The sequence below is a fragment of the Diadema setosum genome, chromosome 7 (genome assembly GCF_964275005.1).
Source record: "Diadema setosum chromosome 7, eeDiaSeto1, whole genome shotgun sequence".
Classification (NCBI taxonomy): Eukaryota; Metazoa; Echinodermata; class Echinoidea; order Diadematoida; family Diadematidae; genus Diadema; species Diadema setosum.
Genome location: NC_092691.1, coordinates 10339995 through 10366203, shown reverse-complemented (window position 1 = coordinate 10366203; position 26209 = coordinate 10339995). Strand labels below are relative to the sequence as shown.

Below are 26209 nucleotides of genomic sequence, written 5' to 3'. Positions count from 1 at the left end.
TGCACAAAAACTTCAAAAATTCATAACTTTTGAACGGATTGTCCGATTTTCCTCAAACTTTCAATGATGTGTTTTACTAATATTGCTACATTCTCTCAATCCTTATGTTTATGAAGGTGAACTTGTCCTTTAACTCTTGTGTGCCACAGTGCAAACCCCCTGTATGTCACACTATTCTCAGACCACATCCCTCGAGTGCTTTGGGAAAACATCCTGTTTTCAAAGCCTTGTAACTTTGGTGTGCTAGAAATGCAGTACAGCAAAGTCATTATAGATAGAATTGCAAGTTTTGCCATGATGTAATTTATGACACATGGCTATGACACTTTTAGCTATACACTAGGGCCTACATATTTTGTGAGGTTTGTATTTTTTCAAACTTCGCGAGTTGGGTGCTATTCACGAATTTAAACAACATGCAAAATGGATCTCGATATGAATGTGACGTGCATGCATACATTTCTCCATTCATTACTGTGCTCAACCTTCGCCAATTTTGTAACCCCTCGCAAAATTCTCAGAAATTCCTGATTCACAAAAAAATTGCACTCCCTGTGTAGGGAGTTATGCTCATAAATTACACTATCCTGACACAGGAAATACCTGTCCCTCATGAAAAAGCAAAAAAGGAAAATTATATGAAAAACAATTAATGCAGTATTTTGCACTTAGTTAGTAAAAAAACAAAACAAAACAAAACAGTGATGAGAAGTTAACTGTCAAGTCTATTTTTCTAAAGTAGTCCATTAGAAGACATAAAATTTTACACTACACAGTGCATAGTGCACATCATTACAACAAACTGTGCATTGTATTAAGTTGCCATTCAGCATACACTGTTTTATAAATTAGCGATAACAACCTTCTTCTCTGCAGACCACTCAGTCATATGAAGGGCCAATGGTGGCTAACTCTAAACAAAACACAATGCATGATTCACGTAAAGGGACGTCAGCTGCACAATTAATATTCTCAAGAGGTAATAAAAACCACACACATCACCATTGTATGGCAAGTGAGAGTGAGCATCTATTGCCCCGTTCTCTGACGTAGTATCTAGGAACTGTGGAGGTTGTTTAGGATTTAATATCTCCTTTGTTTGGTCATTCATAATTCATATTTAAAGTTGATGATATTGTATGTCATCCTCATCAAAACTCAAGTCTCTTTCAGTCACTAGAAATGTGAGAAACAAACATATTTTAGACCATAAGTATCATTCAAAAATAAAAATGCATCTTTGACGTCAGTTCAGAAAGGTCACTGAAACTAATAGTAGAAACAGAGAATGACCAATTGTGCATGGTTAGTGAAACTACAGACCATATAGTTTGGGATAGTAAATCATAAACTCGTTTGGCTATTTCTGCATCGTTCGCTCCTACATTTGTATGCTCATAAATCTATTAATGGTGCCATGCTTGTAAATTTGCGGGGGGGGGGGGGGGGGGGGAGGACCGCTTGTAAATCACAGTGATGGGTGGTATAAGTTGTGAAACTCAACCCACTATGACATCATGGAAAACATGGCAAAAGATAAAACCTGAGGGAAAAAAAAAACCTGCCTACTTTCATCTAATATGGTAACTACATGTACCTTTCTTTTCAATAACCTACACTTTGACCTAACTTATTCTTGACTAAAATCAGGCCACACTTTGATCTAACTTATTCTTGACTAAAATCAGTCCATACTTCAACGACAAATCTTTACATGGTATCTACACTGAAATTATTAAGAGTCTGCTAAACTTTAAAGGGATGGTATAGTTTTGATTGAAATGGAGATTCAGATTTCAACTTTTTGTGAGATAACTATAAACCACTAATATGAAATATTAAGTGCATTCAATTCTAAAAGTAATTCAAAGTTCATTCAATGAAAATTGGTTTTGAAATGGAAATATCAAAAATCAAAGTAAATAAAGAGGTTCTAATAAAAGGTGGCACCCACCTTTTACTAGAACCTAGCTTTGTTTTGCTTTGTACTAGAATATCTCATCCATTTCAAAACCATTTTTCAACTAAAAGTACACGTACATCTACACTATTTGACCTTAACCTTAATACAATTCAGAATCTAAAGTGGACTTACATTGTACTAGTAATGATAGCAATTGATGAATTTTCGCTTTTAGGGTACAAGTATCAAAAGTGAGCACGTATATTGTAGCAGGTACACAGTAACAAATATGAGTGCCTCAAACTCTTAAGCTGCGTATGAATTTGAAGAACCAATGAGATGAATATCATGAACATTAAATCTCTATGCGTAGAATTCATTCACCACATGAATGACCAAGCAAAATAATACTTTCGTCCACCTTTAACACTTCTCAACATACATATTGGTGTATACCATACATATAACATAAGTCCCACATAAACCTTTTTAACTGGCACCCGTGGGGTTCCCTATTCAAATCACTTCCTCAATAGGTTTTAAGCATCAATCTCCAGCATGGGACAGAGGGGGAAAACATTAGGTGGTCAATGAGTCTATTTACAATCAGTTCACATGACATGCTGATACACATTGTATTGCACACTGTGACTGGAATGCATAATGGAAACTGTATAAATCTACTGTGTATGCAAATTTTGACAGCTCAAATGTTTGTATAGTGTGTGACAGATTACGTACACTTGAAACAGTCAAAATACTGATGAGCGCATGCTGACAAGGGCATGAGCGAGGGATGCTTTTTTCATGCCTGTTTTATTTCCCGGTCTACATAAAATGATTGATGGCCCATGTGTTTAGGATAGCAGTGGTGTCAATACTTTCACTGCCTTACTACGTAACTGCAGTCAGAAAAGACAGCGTAATGGTTAATTGGAAGATGACACAGTTGCCTTACAAGGGGAACCTCAACCACAAACCTGTTGAGTACACTTGTCATGTATATCAATGCAATCTTCAAGGAATATAGAAGAGTGCTTTAAAGAAACAAAGATTGTGAATCCACCCCCTTCCCGATTCACCATCCCCCCCCCCCCCCAAAAAAAAAAAAATATGATGGTGATATTCAGTTTACAGAGAACGTTTGCAAAGTACATATATATTTGGCTTTTCATTCATTGATTTGGAATAGATATTGGCTTTAAAATTACATCTCATGCTAAGAAGAAGATAAGTGCTTTGCTTTCCATTCACTGATTAGAGACAGATATCTGCAGATATTCGGTTTTTTTATTTGTTGATTTAAAGCAGATTATGTGTTTGGCTTTACATTCATTGAAAAATTGTATCATCATGATGCCAGCATAAAAGCAACTGCCTGTCCGTGCCCTAGTTATTCCACAAATGTGAACTCTGCATTTTCCTTGTGGTGATTTGGCAATCGGCGTGAATCAATCCGTGCTTATTCTGTGGTCAAGGGATGTAATCTTGAAGGGCCCATTGTATTCTCTCCACGAGATATGAAGCCCCAAACACTGGGAGGAAATGACACATGTGTGTCACAAAAAGGAAACCTCCCCTCACCTAGTCTCCGCTTCAGACTCTGATTCTCGATACTTGATTTAAACTTTCATTGCAATTCCCGTGTGCATGATTGATGTACACATTGTAGATTTAGAGTTCACAACTTCACACTCGACATTGTGGTTTATGATGCACAGCTCCTTGCTTACTCTTTTGGCTTGGGTTAGAATCATTCAGTAAGACTTACTGTACAATGTACATGTACATCCTGCCTGATGCCTTACTACACTTTCTCAGCAAAGTAAGCCTGCACCACCTACTGTACATGGTTATTAGAATCTATCAACTGCTAGTCACTTATGATATAGCAGCATAAAGGCAAAGACATCAAAAACAAAACAAATGTGTTTATATAGATTATGCTATGTAACAATCAAATTTTGGAATCCATCCAAAGTTATGGCAATGAACACATTGCAATGCTTGCAAAGTAACAAAGTTCTGATCTGGATCTTAAAAGGAAAAAAGAATGCCATAGTTTTCAAGGGAAGTAACCAGTTGCCATATTTGTGTTTCATAAAGAGGGCAACTTAGAAACTACACACAGATTTGATTGGCTGGCTGACAACACACAACACCAAATTCTGGGGGGGGGGGGGAGAGGAAGATAAGTTACAAATATAAATTCAATTCTTGAAATCATCAGGGAAGTTATCTAGCAGACTGGTGATGAACTCTGGTGCAGTGTGAAAGATTAAAAGCAGTCTGGTCACATAGACTACACTGAACATGGTTGGATGAAAAGCAGTCTGTTTCCATAGACTACAAACATGGTGGATGACTTTCACACCACTTGACGCCTGAAAGAAATAAAAATATTCATGAGATCATGAAACTAGGAACAGCTCCGAAGAAATTTCTTAAGTGGTGTGCGATGTGCCGGTTAAATCCTTCATCACTGAGACAGGCCAACAAGACAGAACAAAGTTGCCTGCATGGATATAAACCTATTTCTATGTATAAAAAAGAATGACAAACACATTGAAAGCATGTACAAGATTCTATTCACTTCATGAATTGAAACTTGATTGCTAGAAACTGTTTGAAAGTGCTACAAGAAAAGTTTAAAAGACCTGGTCAATATGGGGAAACAGGTGGAAGCCTTGATTAAATTGGTCTTCATTCGTTCCCCACCAGGCTATATGTGACCGTGCACCTCAAAACGAACACACACTGATTGTGTGTTGCACACACTGATTTCGCGTGAGGACTGAAAATAAGTGAAAAGGGTCAACCTAGCCGAACTTGACTTTCATATTTTCTGAAAGTGCGGGTCTTCTTCTACATTATGCTAAAATTTGGTATCATAAAACGGGCAGGAAAGTGTGGTTTGTTTAGCAGTTTATCTCGAACATTTTTGGTAGAATAGTGTGATTAGGTGTGTCTTTAGAATCCCTTTTACATTTCTGAAAGACCTTGTCCACACTCTTCACTTTCAACTCTAATAACTTTTGAAAGGATAGTGCTACTGCTTTGAAAGTTGGCATTACTTATGGACAGAATGTGTTAATGAGGCATGCTTAATTTCAGTTTAATCTGATAATCCCTTCATTGTTGTTACTCTGGTTTACTTCCTGTTTTTTGTCCCATTCATCGCACATCCAGCACGGTTTGGTAAAGATTAAGCGCTTGAATAGACACTGTACTTCAGAGTCTCTTTTCTCATTTCACACTTTTCCCCGAGTTTGTGCTTTCTTTCCAATATTTTGATAGGTTAGGAGAGTCCATTTGATTTGAGTTATACATCATTTTAAAGCTTAAAATCTGCTCTTTCAGAATATGGTCTTAACTAAAAATTAATGTCCCGCGACTGTTTGTTTGTTTTGAGGTGCAGGGTCACATATTTGAAAACCACAAATAGCACCAACTAAGTGATTATGTCCATCAAATCCTATGCTCATCAGTAACGGTGGACTCCATTCAAGATTCCTCGGCTGTGTGTGTTGAAGGATCAATGATAGATCTCACTACAGTCGTACATGATTCGTCACAGAGATTATCAAACATAAGCAAGCTGGACCAGCCTCCCCACTCCATAATCCCACCCTACTGGGTCTTTAGATTCAAAGTTACACAATTACCAGGTACTTACCATTTCGGTGACATACAGCAAATCACCTTCATCAAATGTAAGTTCATCATTCTGTATCAAAACAGACAGATAGAATTATGGTAACTGTTACATTTTCAGTGCACCTTTGAATTAGCATGAAAAAAAAAAAAAACTATTATGTCGAATCACAGAAACCTCTTAGATCACACTTCACTCATTAAACTCAGACTACAAAAGTCTCCCTCTCTAAAAACTGGAAATGACATGTCTTGAAATTAGTTTTACATCCAATGTCCTGTAGACCGAAGTTCTGTCACATGCATACATACAACTATCATTACAAAATTGATATCAAAACAAAGCAAGAATCTAGATAATGACAAATAAATGCATGTATGTTTGAACAAATACTGTAATAATGTTGCAGCTTGTAAAAACTTTTGCACATTTTAGGCAACATGAAGCTACCACAAAAACAAAAGCATATTATTAATTTGTGATTTTTTTTTTTTGCTTATATTGTATATGTAATACTACTTCATATTTTGATTCTGCAGTGCTCATTAAAAACAAATGAACTTCATCTTACCCGGCCGAGCGCAATAAATTGCTCGCGCAAAAATATCCACAATTATAGCACACATATGCATAGTAGAGCATCACATGTCCAGTGTAAGCATGAATGTACACTTTTGAGAAGAAAATCTTCAAAATTTGAAGTTTATTCAATAAAGAAGAGTAATGACATTTATGTGAAGGTTACAATTAGTCTCATTTGTCACATGCTTTCTTTTTTTTTCATTCTTTTCATCTTCTCTGTTTGTTAAAGTAGCACTATGAGAGGTGAAAAGAACACAAAAATCAATACATTACCTGCTGGGCTGCGTAGGGATACAATGCTCGAAACACTTTCACCTGACCTGGATAATATTCAAGATAGAATCATATATAACAACTGATTTGCAAAGTTTTCTTCCAAGATAATAAGGGGACAATGCTTGTCAAAAGCCTGACACTTTGTTTTCTTGTGTTTTGCTTATCTTATTTGCTTCTCTGTTATCACTTGTACTGTTTTGCAAATGCCGAATAAATAGTAATAATAATAATAATAATAATAATAATAATAATAATAATAACAATAATAATTATAATAATAAAACAAATCCTCAATTAAAAGAGAGTTGGCAAGAACAAACTGCAGCTGTCAGTGTGAAAGGGCCGTATGACTGTATTAAACCAAACGTGTACGAGGGGGCTCACCTACAAATGTAGAACCTAACTGGTAATGAAAACCAGCCAATGCACTGTTCACAATGGAGCTTTGCAAAAAAATTCAAGGTGAATGCACTTTCCTCATTGTTGTTAGCCATGAAGTTAAAGTATGAAAAGGCAAACAATACATGGCAGAAGCTTCATCAAACTGAGACATAAAATGGAAAATAGAAGCAGATGGGATTTATAAGTTTTCCATGATTTGGCAATAATGTGCCAGTGACATTGGCTGTCACTGCATGTATCTGTACACATACATGTACAAGTATTGGCAGATGATGTCATCACCTCACCTCTCTTGCATTGGTTGGTACATTTAAAGCTAAAACATATATGTATGTTTGGAGCACTCTTAAAGGTACTAGCCCACATTTGCAAACCCACGAAAATCAAAACTGCATAAAACAGGTCCAATATGACTTCAAGTACAAGTTATAACAGTAACATACCTCATCTGTCGCTCTTTGTCTATACCATTCGATAAAAGAGAGAAAATCATCGTTTTAAAATCAATTTTCAAACCGGGTCAACCCGACCCAAAATCAAATTACGAGCGCGGGCTATAGCTACATACATTGTACATGTAACACGTACGTGGACCGGAGCTAGCGAGCGTTATACGCATGCATACGGATTACGGTGCATTTTCATTTATTTTTATGAAAGTAATGGACTAATTGGAAAGAAATTTTGCACAGGTGTTACTGCAATCATACCCAAACTCCATGCTAACTATGAGACCAATTGCTGCAGGTTTACAAATGTGGGCTAATACCTTTTATGGGCCATCCCTTTTGCATTCCTTCCCAAATAGCACAGAACATGATATACATATTCCACTAGCATGACAAGACTATTGTAAAGCTAACATTTCTGTGATATTTGAAGGTTGTTAGCCGTTAAAATTCAAATAATGTACCAAATGCTCACCGTATCGTATTCTGTGCATGAGGCACAGCTGCATAGTATACTAATCCTCCTGCGGTCGTAATATGTTACTTATACTTCAAACAAAAGATACGCATATTAACGGCGACCTTAGTCCTGACGTGCCATGGTCGCCGATCGGTGACTAAGAAGAGCAAGAAAAGCATTGATCATTTAAGTTCTTGTGGTACCGTAATGCGTTACACCAAGAAACTGCCAATGATATGTACTGGTAGCTGATTAGCATAGCCATCGTTTCCACTAAAAATATGGGCATGCTTACATTGGAAAATTTTGAGTAAATACATATTTTTTTCGCGTCAGGAAAATCCGCAGCGAGCGCACCCTCTGTGAGATGTGTATGGATCAAAAGTCTCATTGGTAAACCACGCGTGTGTATACTATTGAATCTGCGTGTATTGTCTATGCAATTCCACTCGCATTGTTCCGCATGGGCGCTGTCCTGTGGGAAGCTACTTTGATTTTGTCCCTCAAAGAGTGTCAGCTTTCGTTCGTTGGTCAAGTCTTTCATCCTTTTGTTTTGGTGAACGTCACTAATCGTCCCCACGCTATAGCATAGGATTTGCGTGCCCACAGAGGCCTGCCGATTTCAATAGAGTACCCCCCCCCCCCCCACCCGCCCACAGTCCGCTTAGACAAAAGGAGGATTAGTAGGTTCTTCCATCTCAAGTTGACAAAAGACACTCTTGAAGGGCCCGGGAAAATTACTTTAGCTTCAAATACAGGATCTGGGACTAAAGGACTCAGATTTGGGAATGAATTACTGAGGCAGAAAGAGAAATTGCTAAGACAAAATAAACTGCTAGTATCTTTGGAATCATACAATTCTAGAAGGCAATTTTGTTATCATTTGAAAGAGGAGATGTTGCTCTAAAACTTTCTCACAGAGTCAAGGGAGCGTTCTATTGAAGAAAAAACACGACTGACTCTTTTTTTCCATACTACACAAAATTTTCTTATAATTTTTTTGATGTATCAATTATTTCTGCAATATTTCAGGTTCAGATAGATATTATGGCAAATTGACTACATGACACGAAAGAACAATTATTTTTTGATATATGTTGTGTAGAGCTCAATTCAAAACAGTCAATAGTTTCAGAGATATGGTGGTTTTGAATTTCGTTTCAGTCCAGTTTCGAAACGTTCTGGCATTAGGTAAAAACCTCTGGCATGTTAGGGGTTTCGGGCCTGGCACATTAAGAGTTAAAGCTGTCAGAAAGGAAGAATTCACTAGCTTCTTTCACTTTGTTATCTATATGATGACAAATAACAACACACCACTTACATGAACTACATAAGTGCATCACACAGGTCTGTAAAACTAGACTAGTAGTTTAGATTTGTAATTTTTTCGTAGTACGAAATAATTATTCGAATCCTAACGGTCAAATTAACTCAACAAATAAAGACACTCTAGAGTTCAAAATTTATAGGAGGTTTCCAAGTAGTGTTTTCTTCAATTCCTAAGTGTTCTCACCAAATTTTCAAAAATTTGCATGCAGAGGGGATGACCTATCTTTAAGGGCTCAAAATTCATCTTTCACCAAATGATTTTGCTAGCAATATATCAGAAAGCTCTTTCAAGAAATGTGTCTGGCTGGCACAATTTGCCCGGATGATGAGTTAATTTTTTGTACCATTTTGAGATCATAAGTGTGAAATTAAAAGTCTGTATACCAACTCATATTCCTCAAGCGCCCTCCTCGCTAAAGTAGTGGGTATGCAGAATGCTGCTAATAGGCCTATGTGATAATCAAAGGGGCATCCCAGACAATTTTTTCATAATTGCACATCATATAGTACATGAATCAATGGCTCCATGTAAACGATGTATAAATTTGTGGGATTTATTGTAGTTCTTGAGCAGAGAAGCAATACTTTGAAAAACCTTGAACAAATTACACTGAACAAGGATGATGACAGAGGACGTTCACATATTTCAGAAATGTAGCAGTGTAATTCCATCACAATAGTGCTTGCTTGCGAGTTCACCTGTGTATAATCTATGCATGCCTTCTTCTTCTGTTCTGCTTCCTTGAGCCCAACTCATACATTTTTATGTTGACCCTGCCATGTCATCATCCTTGTTCATTGCAATTTGTTATAAATTTTGAAAATATTCTTATTCTTCATCCCAATTATATTCTAAAACTCTGTCCTTGGTATAACCAATTTATAGTTGTTCAAATGTAAAAATCTGAATATCATCCGGAGGTCTCCTTTAAATCGTGTCCAAGCAGTATTGAATTGTATGCAAAACAAGCTGTAGGCAATTCACTCTTGTGCGCAATGGATACGGCTGTGTCTTGGTATTGTAATCAATGTAATCGAATATGAAAAATCTGTCAACCATGATCTGGTAAGCTCTGAGATTGTAATATTTCATCAGGTGAAGCCAGAAATACCATCGTACAATCTAGTTGTCTGAAAAAACTATAAAGGTGGAAGTTTTTTCCTTCATCTTAAAAGTCAACTGCAGAATAGTGCTATACCGAGTTTTCAGTTCTTAATAGAGTTTTTCTCAAGTGTTTCATGCAACAGGCCCCTGATGTGAATGGCAGTTACAAGGAGTAGTGCTCTACAAAAGGTTTAAATAACACTGTCGGAAACAACTTCACTGCATCGATCAGAAATCCTGGCAGCTACACAGGATGTCACCATGACAGTTTCACGAAAGTAAGCTCAAATAATAACAGTCCGCCTTTTGGCAGCAGGGCAAAATATTTACAAACTTATGACTGCCAAAACAGTTTCTGGAATTATAACATACGATTTTGTGCACATGACTGTAAGTCATGCCTTGTTGACATTTAAGCTCATCAGATTATGACTTTCTACAACATGCACAAAAGCACTGTCATACAGGTTATTAAGTCTGAACTTCAATTATTCAATCATTAGCTATCAGTAGCCAGACAGTAGATATTATGCATAATGAGATATGACTTCAAAAGAGTTCTAATTGTTATCTTTTTTTAACACAATTAAACATGGACTTCAAATCAACCTTCTCTAAAGCTGCCAAACTATCTAGCAATAGACTTAATTTCTGTTGGAATTATTATGTACAGGTGGCATCAACAGGCATTCCGTAATATACCGGTAATGGCTCAAGCACAGTCCTGTGGATAATTTCCTTTGAAAATATTGCAAGAAAATGGCTGACCTTTCAAAAACAAAACATACCTGATGGGAATAATGATTTTAAGCAAAGTCTGTAGCAAATGCTCAGTATTCAGTGGCAGCAAAATGTGCTCAAACTGTTATCTCATCTATATTATGGTATTTTTATGATATAATTCTAAATGTGTGAGGTTGTGAATAATTCCCTCATTCAGAAAAACTTGGTTGTACAGACACAAACAAACCCACATACACACGCACACACACAAACACATAAACATGCTATGAGTAGTGACGGGTCAAAATTTCTCATCTAGCAGACATGTACGTATATATTATGACTGCATCAACCATGTCATCATATTCATATGTGACAAAGTGTTAAAGAGGAAATCCAGTCCAAATATAAATTAGTCTGATAAAAAAAAGAGTAACAATCTTATGAGTTCAACAGTAAAAATTTGACTAAGATCGGATGAAAAATAAGGAAGTTATGACATTTTGAAGTTTTGCTAATTTCTGCAAAACAGTTCCTCTGCAGTGGATATGTACATGCAAATGAATGAGCTAACCATGTCATACCCTCACAATTTTCCATTGGTCGTGCACAAAAAATGACGAAAATTCAATGTTTCTGTCATTGAAGTCTGAAACACGATGTTATTCCTGGTTGAATAACTTAAAAATAGTGATCAGTTTAGATATACGAGGATTTGAGTATTGGGCATACATTGTAATTGCGTTTGAATGAAAAACTGGAAATTTCAAAATTTTATGTACAAACTGTGGTAGTTGTGAGGGAATGACATGCTCACTTTGCCATTTGCATATTCAATATGGACTGTTCAAGAAATATTTCCTCCCAAATTAGTGAAACTTCAAAATGTCATAAATTCCTTATTTTTCATCCGATTTCGATCAAATTTTTACCGTTGAACTCGTAATATTCACTCTTTCTTATCAGACTAACTTGGACTAATTTGGACTGGATTTCCCCTTTAATATTTCACCTCACACAATACAGTGAGCTGTGGATCCAAGGAAATTGTGATGAACGGGTATATGGGCATGAAAGTAAGATGTTACTGCATCAACATGATCATGTACCTATTGGTTTTGACTAATTTATCATTTCATAGTTTCACCTCGTCATTTGTGTTACTGTGAAGTTTGTGTTTGTGGTCATTTCACCTATAAATATTTAGGAGGAAGCGGAGTACTAATTGTGAATTCCCAAAAAGGAACAAACCCTAACTGCTCACAAATTGGGTGAATAAACAATGAATATGGACTTCCTCAAAGGAGGTCAAGGGTCAAAAGATAATTGTGGCCATGCAAAAAGGTTCATGCAGGGCTGCCAAACTTGAGGGAGAGTTTAGAGTAAAGACACTGTGAAGTAGCAAAGCAACCACTTGAGGGGGATTGGTGTGTAGTAGGGGGGAGGGGGTGTTTCACACTGGTTAAGAGTTTGACAATTTTTCAATTTAACCTGTTGAGGACAAATCCCGAGTATACTCGGGCAAGCATCTATGGGAAATGCGTGTTGTAGTAAAATCAAACCATCCTCAACGGGTTAAATGGTATAATGTGGTGCATACTTCATCATAATTTCATCATACATGTAGGCCCTACATGTACATAAAGTTGGTGCTCCTGCATGAAAATGTCAGAACTTGGGGTTTTGGCATACTGAATGTTCAAAATATTATGGATTTTGGCAACATTTTTTTTTGTTGTTGTTGAATGACGTACATTAACTTTCTATTTTAGGGGTTCAACATGAGAATTTGTGTAAAACAGAGTGACACTGATACATGTAGAACTGGGTAGATTGCATGAGAATTGGCACCCCTGGTTTATAAATGCAATCAACTAAAATAAGTGCACATATTTGCAAAAAAAAAAAAAAAGAAAAAATTGTCCTCTATGATGCATGCTTAAATAACTGGAAAATACACACTGTACCTCAGGAGTGCGAATGAACAAATCATGCCAGTCTGCAGATATTTTGACCATGCAACTTTACAGATAATTCTGTCAAACTACAGACGAGCTTGTATATTCAGACAAAATAGATCAGGCTCAGCACTATCCTTTTCCAATGTCTCACAATATTTTCTGGTTACTCTATAGATAGTCTTAAAGGGGATGGCTAGTAACTGATCAGTGGGAATCAGTGGGAATGCTGGGGGATGACTGTTCCAATCCTTGTGGGATTCATTTAAGAGTACAATGGTACATTCTATATTGATTGTTGTGTGAAAAATTATATGCTTCAGAATGGTCTCATATTCAAGTAATGTGCAGTTTAATCGCCCCATTACTGTACAGGCATGCTAACCTGGAAACATTTAACTGCACATTCATGAGACCATTCTGAAGCAAATAATTTTCACACAACAATAGATACATAATGTACTCTTAAATGAATTGGAACAATCATCCCCCAGCATTCACACTGATCAGTTACTAGCCATACCCTTTAAGTTAGAACCTACAATATACAGTAAGTACAATGTACCACGGAGTCAGAATGTAACCTAAGGCCAAGTAAAAAAAAGATTATCAGTTTCTCATCCCCGTCTGCATCATTTATTGACTGCTGAATCAATTTTGAAATGAAAAAAAAACAAGAAATTTCATTTGATTTTGCCATTTTCCATCCATTGAACCTCGCGCGATGCACAGCCTACATATTGTACCATACTTTATCATTAACAAGGCAAGTGCCATAATGTGTCTCGCCCATTCGCGTACAAGAAATTGTACACGAATGGGATATAACAGATAAAAAAAAAAGAGATACTCAGATAAAAAGAGATATAAAAGGGTAGAAATTAATGGCAAAAAAGAAACGTGCCATAAAAAACTTAACATTGGGCCCTTAAAGTTCGTTGACCCCTGCCTGTGACCTTTGACCTTGTGGTGACCATTCACTCCCCAAGGGACATCTACCATCCAAGTTTGGTCACAAACGGACCTATGGATCAAAAGTTATGACCCATTTAGAAATGCGCCATAAAAACTTAACATTGGGCTCTAAAAGTTTGTTGACCCATGCTTGTGACCATTGACCTTGTGGTGACTATCCACTCCCAAAGGGACATCTACCATCCAAGTTTGGTCACAAATGGAGTTATGGATCAAAAGTTATGACCCATAATAGAAATGCGCCATAAAAACTTAACATTGGGCCCTAAAGTTCATTGACCCCTGCCTGTGAGCTTTGACCTTGAGGTGACCTTCATATCTTGTAAAATGTGAAACTTTGTATGACCCCTCTTCCCTCGAAGTTTGATTGCCATTGAAGCCCAGAGTAAAGAGTTATTGAAGTTTTTGTAGCGTTACGGACAGACGACAGACGGACGGATGGACGACGGACGGACGGACAGACGCCGCAGGCGATCCCTTAGTCTCCCCTCGCCTCCGGTGGGCTCGACAAAAACAATACCCATTAGATATCAAACTGCCCCAATAGCGTTGTGCAGTGGATCCGCCATTCACAATTCCAGGGGAAAACAAAAAACAAAAAAACTGTTGTTTTAGAAAAGGCAGAGGAAAAAAAAGTACCCTCATCTTTGTTTTTCACAAAGTTAGGACAAGAGTCTTTCTGCTTGGCCTAACCATTCCACAGCAACACAGGGGACGGGTGCCCACCTCCCTCCACCCCCCCCCCCCCCCCCCAATGGAATTCCTGGATCTGCTCCTGCAACATGTGTCTTGGTGCCATTTCTTTCTTTCATTTCATAGAGTGAAGATGCATTGCCGGCGGAACCAGGGGGGCTGGTAATTTGGCCCTTCCCCCCCCCCCCCACTTTTTGTGCACCATACAAAGGAATACATAAGGTGTCATCACAGGGAATAATTTTCCTGGTATCGCATAGCAATTTGCTATGCATTTTGGTATGACTGCTATACAAAATGTAATTTGCATAGCAGTTTCATTACATAGACTTGTATACCATTTTGTTGAAAATGTATGACCATCGACAAAAATTGCTATTCAATTTCGAGAAGGAAAATTATTTCCTGCATCACTTTTGCCCCCCCCCCCACTTTTTTGTTTTGTTTTAACCTGTAAGTGCATACACTATGTAAGTGGCACTAAATAGAAATCTTGAAGTGTGAGCACGGTAAGGTATTGCTTGTCAGCTGAAGAAACCCGGAAGTGCCCCCCCCCCTCCCCTTTCGAAAACGCTCCGCCGGCCCCGAGATGTACATGTAACTCTTCAGTACTGTATCAAAGCTCAACATTTACTTTCTCTCTGAAGAATGAAAAAGTTTAATACAAGCACAGCCAACATCTTTACGAAGAAGCCGTAATAACTTACATGATCTCGAAAAAATGATGATGATATTGACAATAACCCTGTTCATATGCACTGGACTGTATGCCAGGAATCCACATCATTTGAGTAATTTTGTGGATGGGTTAACAACGATAGCAGTGTATTCTTAATAATCTTTAAATGACCATCACTGACACCATATTGCAGTATTTCTAGTTCTATTTGCTGATTTCTCCCTTTATTTCTGTGACAATTTCGTGAACATTTTAGAATCCAACCCTACAATGCCAATGGGTACAAAAATAACAATATTGCAGATCTTGCAAATCTTTACTGCATTGGTAAAATAGCCTCAAATTTAACTGCGACCAGCCCCAATGCGAAGCGTTGGGCTCCCACAGTACGATAACTGTGTACCAGTACAAGGAGTGCCCCAGGGTTACCTCAAATGTTGCAGCTTGTGCATGTGTGCACTTGAGCGTACAGACTACTCAGTAACTTTAAAATATACATTCATTCATTAAATCATTTGTTAGTGTAATCCCAATCTTATTCCTTTTATAACTTTGTCTTTGAGTCCACTGTTCTTTTTAGTCTAGTTCTAGTAGACTCTATAAACTCAAAGCTCTAGATTAATATAGATACTGTATAAACTAGAGTTATATACTATTCTACTAGTCTAGTCCTTGCAATCACTATTAGCTTCTAAACTTTATAGTTTCCACTGTTGATGTGATGCTAGGCCATAGAATAGGGCTACTGCAGGTCTAGAAAGCCTTGACCTAGGGCCAGGCCAGGCCGGGCATATCTTTTTGAGAGGGTAAACATATAAAGAAACTAACATTTTAGAGATGAGAGTCATGGAGTGCCGTCATTTAGAGTTATATATTTCAATACAACTGACACGTGACATGACACTGCACTGACAGCTCGACAGAGCAATTTAACTGTATGTAGGCCTAGTCATCTATAAATTTTGGCTAATTCATTTCAGGGTATAATGACATATTGGTATTGGCTATTGCTTTGACGAAGGCGGCCTTTACTACTGTAGATGATATGTAGGGAGTTCATCATGGAGATCCTGAACCTGAAGCTGGTGAAGGAGGGCCGAAGGGTGCGGTATTCATTTCGCACCGCACCGGCCAGCGTCGGGTGGATTCGAGCAGCGCTCCCGCTACATGTACTGGAAATCGACCTTGAGTTGCAGACACGCAACGCGACACAGCTTAGGGCGGCTAGCCAGGCTAACTAATGATGAACACATTGTGATCTTTACTTGAATTTGGCTTGCAAGTGGTAAAAGTGACGGTACAAACCTGGTTTAGGAGTAGGCCTGGGTGGTGCGGGTCTCGCAGGGGTCGTCATTTTGCTCTATTTCAGCCAAAACTACTCCTGAAAGGCAGCAAATGTTGGACAGTCACAGGTAAACAAACACGGAAGTGGTGTGTGAGAAATATTACACCTGCGATCGAAAGGCCCATACGGAGTACAGGAGTACGGTGTTGTCAAAGGGAAAATAGTAAACACAGGATTTCATCGGTAGTCGTGGCCGAGCGGTTAAGGCGACAGACTAGAAATCTGTTGGGGTCTCCCCGCGCAGGTTCGAATCCTGCCGACTACGAATCGTTTTGCCCACGGAGTCACTTCATATTCTTTCCTTAATTACCACTTGGTGTACGCATGTGATAAATCACAACATGAATATGATGCTCGTGAGGGATTCTTTTTTATTTATTTTTTTTTTTTTTTAAGAGGAAGTTTCTACTTGCTAAATTTTTGGTAAAATGAATTTCACATAGTGCACAAATTATATCAATTTTGGACTAGCAGACAACTCAACTTCCCAGTGAGATGTCATCCTTGCGACTTCTTAAATAACTAAAATGTTATATTTTGTTGCAGGTCCTGTGACAGCTTTTATTGTTAGAATTAAGAGATATAGGTTATTTCAATGGGATGATAATTAAAGGATTTATTCTTTCACATTGACATCACGTGCATATCATTTTCATGTCTTTGAACACGCATTGCACACTTCATCAATGTATCATGCATCTACATTATGTATTTTTGCTTTTATGATGACTGTTAAAGGGTGTGTACAGTTCTGGTCGAGGTGAGCATTTAGCTTTTAACGTTTTGCGAGATATTCAGAAACCACTCTATGAGATGTCAAAGAGCATGCAGTTCTGAGGGATATCAAAAGTTTATTCGATGAAAATTGGTTTTGAAATGGCTGAGATATCCAAAAACAAATTGAAACAAAGAGATCCTAATAAAGTTGTGGCATGTCGTCTTTTATTATTATCACTTTTTTGGATATCTCAGCCATTTGAAAACCAATTTTCATCAAATAAACGTTGAATCTTTCTTAAAATTACATGCTTTTCATATTTCATAAGAGTCTTTTCACTATCTCACTTAAGAATGTTCAAAACATGAATCCCCACCTCAACCAGTACTGTACAGTCCCTTTAAAGTGGAAAAATCTGCATGAGTAGTTTTTGCACTTGGCTGGGTAAGATGAATTTTGCATGCTTCTGATTCCATGGAATCAAAACAAAAAGTAGTACAATGTATTACATAATTATAACAAGCAAAAAAAAAATGGTGTGCTTTTGTTTTTGCAGCTTCATCTTGTGTGAAATGCGCAAAAAAAAAAACAATACTGTACTTACTTTCAACTTTTGTATCATCAAAAAGTTGCAGAAATATGAAGAGTTTGTTTGCAAAAACCGATAAGTCCATTTTTGAAGATTTTGAAGTACGGTATCTGTCATAAAATACAAAATAATACCTTTTAAATGATATATTGGTCACTACACATAAAGGTACATTTTTGAAGTTATGGTCAAAAGAAGCAAAAATTTTCTTATTATTCTCTTTATTTTTCTTGACCTTTAATCGCAAATTATCTCCATTTGACAAAAATGGACTTATCGGTTTTTGCAAACAAACTCTTCATATATTAACTGAGCAGAGCTGAACTTAATTTCAACCCTTTCAATTTTTGGTTGAATTTGTTTGTTTGTTGTTGTTTTCTTTCTTTCTTTCTTTCTTTTTTTTTTGGGGGGGGGGGGCTTTCCTGTTTGTGTGCATATTTACATATATGACAGGTGTATGTGTGTGTGTGTGTGTGTGTGCATGCATGTATGAATTTATGTTGTCATAATGGAATTTGTGTTATCTTAAATGTCATGAATTAATTTGTATATTGTTTAGAGATATGAAAAAGAAAGAAAGGTAAAAGATTGACAAAAAAATGTAGCAAGCAAGCTCATCATTATGCTCATGTATATTTCACTCTTGTTATTCCAATTTTGGTTTTCAGTGTCAGAATATCTTCTTTGGTCCTGATGACTGATATTTTTAAAGAAAGAATAAAAAAAAAAAGATCATAAGAGGCTTACTGTAAAAGTGGAAATTTTCGCGGTGTTAGAATTTTTGCACATTTCGCGCAATCAGAAACTAGCGTGAAATTAAAAGCACGCAAATATATATGCTTACTATTATGTTCCTGTGCGTGACGTCTTCATTCCGCGGAATTAAAAACACACAAAACTCTTCTTGCATGGCCAAGCGCAAAAAAATAAGTCGCGGGACAATATCCACATTTACAGTACCCTTAGCTATTTTATCTATCTTTTTCTATCTACTGGCATCTACCTACCTATTTTATATGTACAAATTTTAACATACACACACAAACATATATGTACCATGGTATATCAAACATACATACATTGTACACACACCAAAGAGGTGTCACACCTCCCTGCACGCGCGTGCACACACACACACACACACACACACACACACACACACACACACAGAGTCATGTAGAATCTCAGATAGGAGAAATTGGAGCAAAAATATACAGCATACAAAAATACTTGCTCACAAATGAAACAGGACCCCCCCCCCCCCCCAACACACACATACAAAGCTATAATTACATATTAAGCACATCACTAATTAGCAGTAGACATTATTGCTGATATCTCATACTATTCCTACTCAAAAAAAAGAAAAAGAAAAGATAATGTACCCATATACTCCCTCCCATTTAGAGTTTCTTTTCTTTTATTTTAGAGCCATTCATCATTGTGAGAACACTGCAGAATATTACCTTTTGTTTCAACACCAAAGTAATGTCACGTACATGTAAAATACAGTGTGAATGCTGCAAATATATTACAAATAACAACACACATAACAACAGAAATAAACTGGGCAATCATGCAAAGGTGAGGAAAATATTGTTTTGTCTTGTCTTTTTTTAATACAATATACACTTGTGGGACTATGCAACATTTCTTTATTGGATCACAATCAAAGAATACATTTGGAAAGGTTCCCCCAAACTGATGATTGAGTTTCAAAAGGGGAAGAAATGATATTGGAGTCGAAATACATGCAAGACTCAGAGACTTATTATTCTTAATTTGCACACATTACACCATCCCAAAGATATCATGTTGATAAAATTCTTGTTATCATTTACAAACACACTGTACAAGTCACACAATGGACAGCCCACATTGAAGTGATTGCAAAATACACAAAACATTCCAAGTTTTTGTTTGAAATGTAATATTCTACAGGTTCGAGACGGTGAAGGGACCTTCTTATCACCCGTGATTGGCTCAAGCGAACCATCACGGGACAATTTCACAAGATGCGGGTATCTTACCAGCAATGCATTCGCCACTCAAAAGGGAATTTCAACCACAGTCACAGCCTATGGATAGACATAGAAAGATACTGGGATGTCTCAACTGTTGAAGTTTGAGCATATTAGCTAGTAACTCTGTGCCAAGCATATTAAGACTTTTCAAAAAAGATGACTTCAGCAAAAATATGCCTGTCGTAATCGTTGTTCTGTCATCTCATGTGAATGTGATGAGACACAAGAAATATTACAAATGGACAAGGATCAACACACTGTCCACTGCACTGACCATTGAAAGCACAGATGGAATTTGACCAGCCAGTATTCAGTGATACTGCCACAAGCTGGGTTGTATGCATATACTGAATATGTAACTCAATACAACACAGATCAAACACACAAGGGCCATGCCTAAGAGCCTATTCAAACTTATGCAAAGAACATGCTTTTTTTCCAAGTCATTTGCAAATGTATATCCAGCATATTACCATAGGAGAATATTTCTATACATTACCATTTTATATCTGTGTCAAATTCTCATGCAGTCTCAGCCAACTGGACTAAATCCTTGACCAGTCAGTAATTCCTGTATTTATTGCCATACCCTTGCATTCAAGCACGTCTACCTTACAGTGGCAGAATTAAACCGACTTGCTGATTTTCAGACTTTCTCTGTTGATTTTGTTGGATGGGAGGCTGCGGGTGTGGTAATAAAGACTGAGAGTTTGTATATAAGAGCATCACTACCTTTCAAAGGTCCGACATGTTAAGACTAAAACACAGCATGATAATCTTCCTTTCCTATAAACTGTACATGACGAGGGTGAAAGTTTGAAAGATATCACTTTGGTTGACAAATAACTATCCTTTAAATACATATTCTGTCAAAAATCAATCCATCATTCTTATAATTCTGTATTTTGCATGCATAAGTCGACATCATCCTTGTGTGTGTACGTGTATTTGCGTATGCATGTAAGAATGTTTAAATCTACCCTTCACCAATGCGTGCATTGTACTACAAATGTTCTGAACTCTACAAAATGACACCTATCATACAAAATGTTCCGAGACTCTCGATCATGTACAGGGTACTATGGGATAACCTACAAATTGCAGTAAAGTAGTTTGCATCTTAAAGCAATAGTACTATTCTCTTTCCTCCTCATATGAGAAAGTATCTTTCAAATCAAATGGCATTCTATACTCTCTTCAAAGGGATTTCATAAGGTATCAATGAAAAGAAATCCTAAGCATATACATAAAATATAAACTTTTAGCTACTCTACTTAAGATCTCCAATAGTATGTCCTTTTTCTCAATATATGCCAATATCCCATCAAACATAGTATTGTGGCATTTCCCCAAATGTTACATACGTACATATATGTATATTCATATATATATAAATAGAAACGAAAATATAAAAAAAGATGCTGACTCATACAAGCAATCCATATCCCATGGGGGCACTACATGACAATTGAATTTTTGAGTGTTGAAGATAATGACAGTGTACGTATGCCTTGACCAGAATGAAAACAGGAGTATGTATACATCATGTGTCTTTGAGGCATAGTCTGATGTCGGTGTGTGAGAAACTAACTGGTTCTGTTATAAACAGCACGTTCACGGAACATCGCTCAGACCTGTCGGGGAATCGAGAGAAGGGTCTGACGCTACACTGCCATCGGGCGAGCACATTTACAGAATACAGACAGACTTGTGCAGGCTACGTGCATCAGAACAACTTATGAAACGGGACAGAGAAATGTAAAAGCAAACACAGGCAAGTATCTAACGATTCTCTCCTATCATCCACGATGTCTGCACGACCCATTCTCTCGGCTCTCACCGTATCTCATGCATTCATTTTTCTTTCTTCCTCCTCAGATCATTGCAGATTTTCAAATCCTGCCAATATTTCCGTGGCCAGGCATTGGTTACTGATTGGTTCATAGGACCATGGACCTAGCCATGATAGGACCACACAAATTGAAAAAGACGGAAAGCAAGACTAAAACTAATCTCCTCCTCACCTACAGTAATATCAAGATTTCATCAGATTTACAGGCACAACATGGGATGAACAATAATGACTTATCAACAACTCGACAGTACTCCTTACTGAAAACAAAAATACATTCATAACTTTAGTAAGTGGAGCAGCACGACTTCATGGCATCATCAATTCTTCCAAAATTTTGACCTCTTTCTTATCAAACATTGGTTACTCTGTAAAGTCTCATGGCAAGCGGTGGATTTCATTTCTGTTTTTGAACATTTATTCCAAGATCTACTTGCACATATCACCATCCCATGATAAGTTACAATACACAATAATGTAGATGAAAAAATTTACTTTGATGTGAACATATTCTTGATATTCTACACAAATGTACACGGCAAATATAACATAATGCTTGCGTGGCTACACTATTGGTTATTTTTCAGAAGATAGAAACACACTGCCTACAAACAATGTATGTCCAAAAGTTGCGTTGATGAATGAACAAGTTTTACCACAACAACTGAGTGTTGCATCAAAGATCCACCACATGCATTAGCTGGTTCATATAAATCTACTGCACCATACCACATGGGCCGTCACTGTATGTTATTAAGAAAACACCAAATCAGAGGGAAAAGAATTTTAACAAGCTTTCAATTAACAAACAAAAAGTTCTACAGATGAGAGGAACTCTTTCTCAGATGACGCACCAATCAAAATTTCTCCCAGTTCTTGTCAGTCACGTTGTCATTACTCCCACCAACGGTCATACAAATTATTTTATCAAACTACCAGTGAATAACCTGTTTGTTACGTAATGTTTGTAGCATTTAGATGGCGATCCCGAAGGGGTTAAAGAAATCCAACAAATGGAAGCTAGGAGGATCTCATATAAAATCTCTATAATTTAAGTTTCCTACCGCCAACTAGTGATTACACGTACACTAACTCAAATGAATCCTTCTTACCCACCAAACTTAAAGGCTTACAAATTGCACATACTCATGCATATGGAATAAAACCATTTTTGATGCTCAGCGGGGGGGGGGGGGGGGGGGGGGGGGGGGGGAAGGATTCTTTTGATTGCAAACCCATCGTGTTTAGATTTGAAAGTACAAAATTTAATGTTTTGAGAAGATTGACATCTATAATCCATTTTCTCTATCTCATGATGTTCGTCTTTTTGCTGTTAAGAAGTTATTATCTTTCTTTTTTTTATTGGACATTCTGTTCTTTCAAGAACGAAAGGGGTTTGTCAATCTATTATTGACTCAAACCATCAAAAAAAAAAGTATATATATATATATATGCTGTGATTGTTTTGATTACCTCTGCTACACAAACCTAGTATTCATTTTAATACATTTGCCCAATTCACAAGGTCCATTATTGCCCAGTAAGATTCTATACAGAAACAATCATATCAAGCATCATTGTAAATTGCTTTTCAAGACCTTTCTTCAGGATTCTCCCAAATAGCATCTGGTGTGCCGCATACATTTGTTTGCTTTAACAAGCCACAACCGCATACTTCCCTAGACTCACAAAAACATGCATGTAATTTACTCTCGGTGCAAATCATCAAAAACACATTTGGCAACACAACAGAAAAGTGAAAACATACCGGTACACCTATTACAGTATCATCTCACACAAGAATTGTATCAATATATGTAAATCATCTCTTAAGTTAGTCTGTTTTGTAAACATGAACACCGTTGGAGTTCTCGCGAAACACAAGAGCATCAGGTTAAATTACGACAGTTAGTACAGCATACATGCGACAGGTTTTCCTTACCGACTATTATGAAAATACACAAACAAAAAAAAAAGAAAAAGAAAACGAAATCTGAGCTTGAAGTATTATGAGAGTCAGGCGAACAGATGACTGGGTTTCTCCAGAATGTGAACATTGGTGTCTCTGGGGAAACCATCACATGGTTTCAAGGGTAACTTCATGCTGGGTTCCCGCTACTACTATCCCGAGACAGGCAGACAGACAGACAGACAGACAGAGAAAGAGAGAGAGAGAGGTCAAGAGGTCACTCCAACGCACTATGTAGTTGAAGGCGTCAACTCCGGTCCTAACAGTTTTTGATTTACTACCACTGATTTTGAATCACTCCACTCCACGTTGGACGCTGTTGGCTTTCCCTTCCCTTCGGGTGCGGCCTTCTATTCTCGCTCTTCTCTGATCTCTCCGCTCGCTTGCCCCGCCCTTCGCAGCCTCCGATCCTCTCACATCCTGTTTCCTCCCGACGAGAACATGGAGGCGGATGCGCCGCTCACCGCGCTGGCCGCCGCGTCTCTCGTGGCCGTCTGGACGCCTGGGTTTGTCACCACGCCCCTGGCAAACTCCTGCTGAGCCTTCTGGAAACTGGCTCCTGTACCTCGGTAGAGGGCGTGAACCTGTTACCAAGGGGGAAGACGGCAATGGAAATGGGTTAGCCCTGCACCTTAGGAATCAGCACAAGATACTCCAGACGACAGATCTCTAGTAGCATGTCTTTTATATATCAAGTTCTCCTCTTTTTTTCGTTAGACTATGAAACGTTTCACTTCGGTATATCTAACATGAATACGTGTAGTACACCTGTACTACATACACAACACTGAAAATGGAGGTTTAAGAGTAGATACCAGAGTTTTACTTGTTGAATTTGGACAGAATGATGCAAATTGATATTAGACTGCCCTATTCATGATTACGTATGATACAAAGAGACACAAGACCAAATATTTGAGATCATCATCTCTTTCAAGTTTAATCATAATAGAGGCAAGCAAAACGAAAAACATTCAACTTTCTTATGAGATACAGGTGAAGTGCATCTACAGTATATTGGAGAGTGGGGATGTTTCCACACACAATGATTCAATGTATCAAAGTTTGTGACATACAAATTTTGTGCAGTAAAATGAGAAATGTACTACATGAAATATGACTTCAAACAGTAATGATCGATGTATTGTGAGGAATCATTCCCACATTTTGCAGTGTCTTTGTTCTGCTCATAGAGCTGTTCTCGCCGATCAAAAGTCATACACCTCAGAAAATCATTTTGTACAGCGGTAGGTGTGTGTACAGACTTGTGTCCGAAAAATTAGGGCAAATCTGACATCATGCAATTCAGATTGGGAGGCACATTTGTCTCCTCTAACATGACCTGGCTTTTAATTAAGCACAACTGGTAAAATTAGCAATGCCTTTAATTGCTCTTCTAGAAAACATGAATATTAAAACATATAAAATTGAGAAGAATGCAAGCTATTTGACAGCCTATTCATATAGATGAACTGTGTTTTTTAAGAAATCTAGAAAAGCATCACAGTTTGGAGATAAATATCAATTGTTGGTAATTCTCAGAAATATGAATTAGTTTGCACGCCTTTTTTTTTAATCGTTTTGTTTCCATGCGACTCGGGGAGAGAAGAAACCACACCTTTTGCAAGTAGATGATATCAAGAACCGCGAGGGTAGTGAAGAGAGCTGCAACAATGAGCATGCATCCAGCGACTGCCTTTTGTGATACGTGTGGCAGACCCATCATTTCAATACCATTGATCCAACCTCTGTTTGGGAGATGAATGAAGCGGAACAACACAAAGAGGGAGGCACAGTGAATGAGTGAGTGAATGGTGGAACCCAGGCCTGAATATACAGTGTGTATATAAACGATGCCTGGAGTACAGAGACAGTGATGCGATGGAATACTGTACACGCTGATATTTTTGCATAAAGATTATTTTGCGAATGGCAGTTGATTGCACATTTTTGTGAGTTTATTGATTTTATGCTTTGTGGTCATTTCATTATCATGACAATCCCCCCCCCCCCAATAAAAGAGAAAAAACAACAACAACTTAACACAAATATACAGAAGAAAGTGTGACTGTTTCGCTGAAATTGCTTGAAATGAGAAATGAAACATTGAAATGAAACATTGCTTGAAAGGAGATCAAGTCATTATTCGGTCTATCTTGTGGCATCATAGCTCTGCTACAAGTTGTTACTTGATAATGCATGCTAGTGTGCTGGCCCAGGCCGTGGCATGTGAGGCAATCTTTAAAAAAAAAAGAAGTTTATTCATTTTTTGCAACATTTTCGTGCGTTGTTAATTTCGCGATTAAGTGCCATCTCGCAAAATTTGCAAAAAATTTCAGTGTGTACACCAGTCAGGGCAAAATGGCACTGACATCAGCTCACTGCCAAAGGTGGATGCAAAGCCCACTGCGCAAACAATGCAGAAGGAGAATTCTGAATAGAGGATATGTAGTATTTATGCTAGGGGAAAATAGTATCATGGCCAACTCATACAGGAGACTCTGCACATTGATGAAACTCCTA

General features: G+C 37.6%; 2 protein-coding genes and 1 non-coding gene across 4 annotated transcripts in view; 1 reads left to right on the top strand and 2 right to left on the bottom strand.

Annotated features, from left to right (window-relative positions):
• LOC140230412 (osteoclast-stimulating factor 1-like) overlaps nt 1–16632 on the bottom strand; it is a 42166-nt gene extending 25534 nt beyond the window's left edge. The window contains exons 1-3 of one of the 2 annotated variants that reach the window (XM_072310560.1): nt 16495–16632; nt 6414–6460; nt 5580–5630 (exon numbers count right to left, since the gene is read on the bottom strand). In XM_072310560.1, coding sequence (XP_072166661.1) covers nt 5580–5630; nt 6414–6460; nt 16495–16543 — 147 coding nt within the window. In that variant the 5' untranslated portion in view covers nt 16544–16632. Of the gene's footprint in view, nt 1–5579; nt 5631–6413; nt 6461–16221; nt 16262–16494 lie in introns of those variants that run through there. The other variant, XM_072310561.1, reaches the window with a different exon arrangement.
• Nucleotides 16633–16717: 85 nt separating this feature from the next.
• Trnas-aga (transfer RNA serine (anticodon AGA)) lies at nt 16718–16799 on the top strand. The gene has a single exon. It is a non-coding gene; the product is annotated as a tRNA-Ser (tRNA).
• Nucleotides 16800–22925: 6126 nt separating this feature from the next.
• Nucleotides 22926–26209, bottom strand: part of LOC140230826 (secretory carrier-associated membrane protein 1-like) — a 47817-nt gene continuing 44533 nt past the window's right edge. The window contains exons 8-9 of the mRNA XM_072310968.1: nt 25305–25434; nt 22926–24270 (exon numbers count right to left, since the gene is read on the bottom strand). Coding sequence (XP_072167069.1) covers nt 24100–24270; nt 25305–25434 — 301 coding nt within the window. The 3' untranslated portion in view covers nt 22926–24099. The remainder of the gene's footprint in view (nt 24271–25304; nt 25435–26209) is intronic.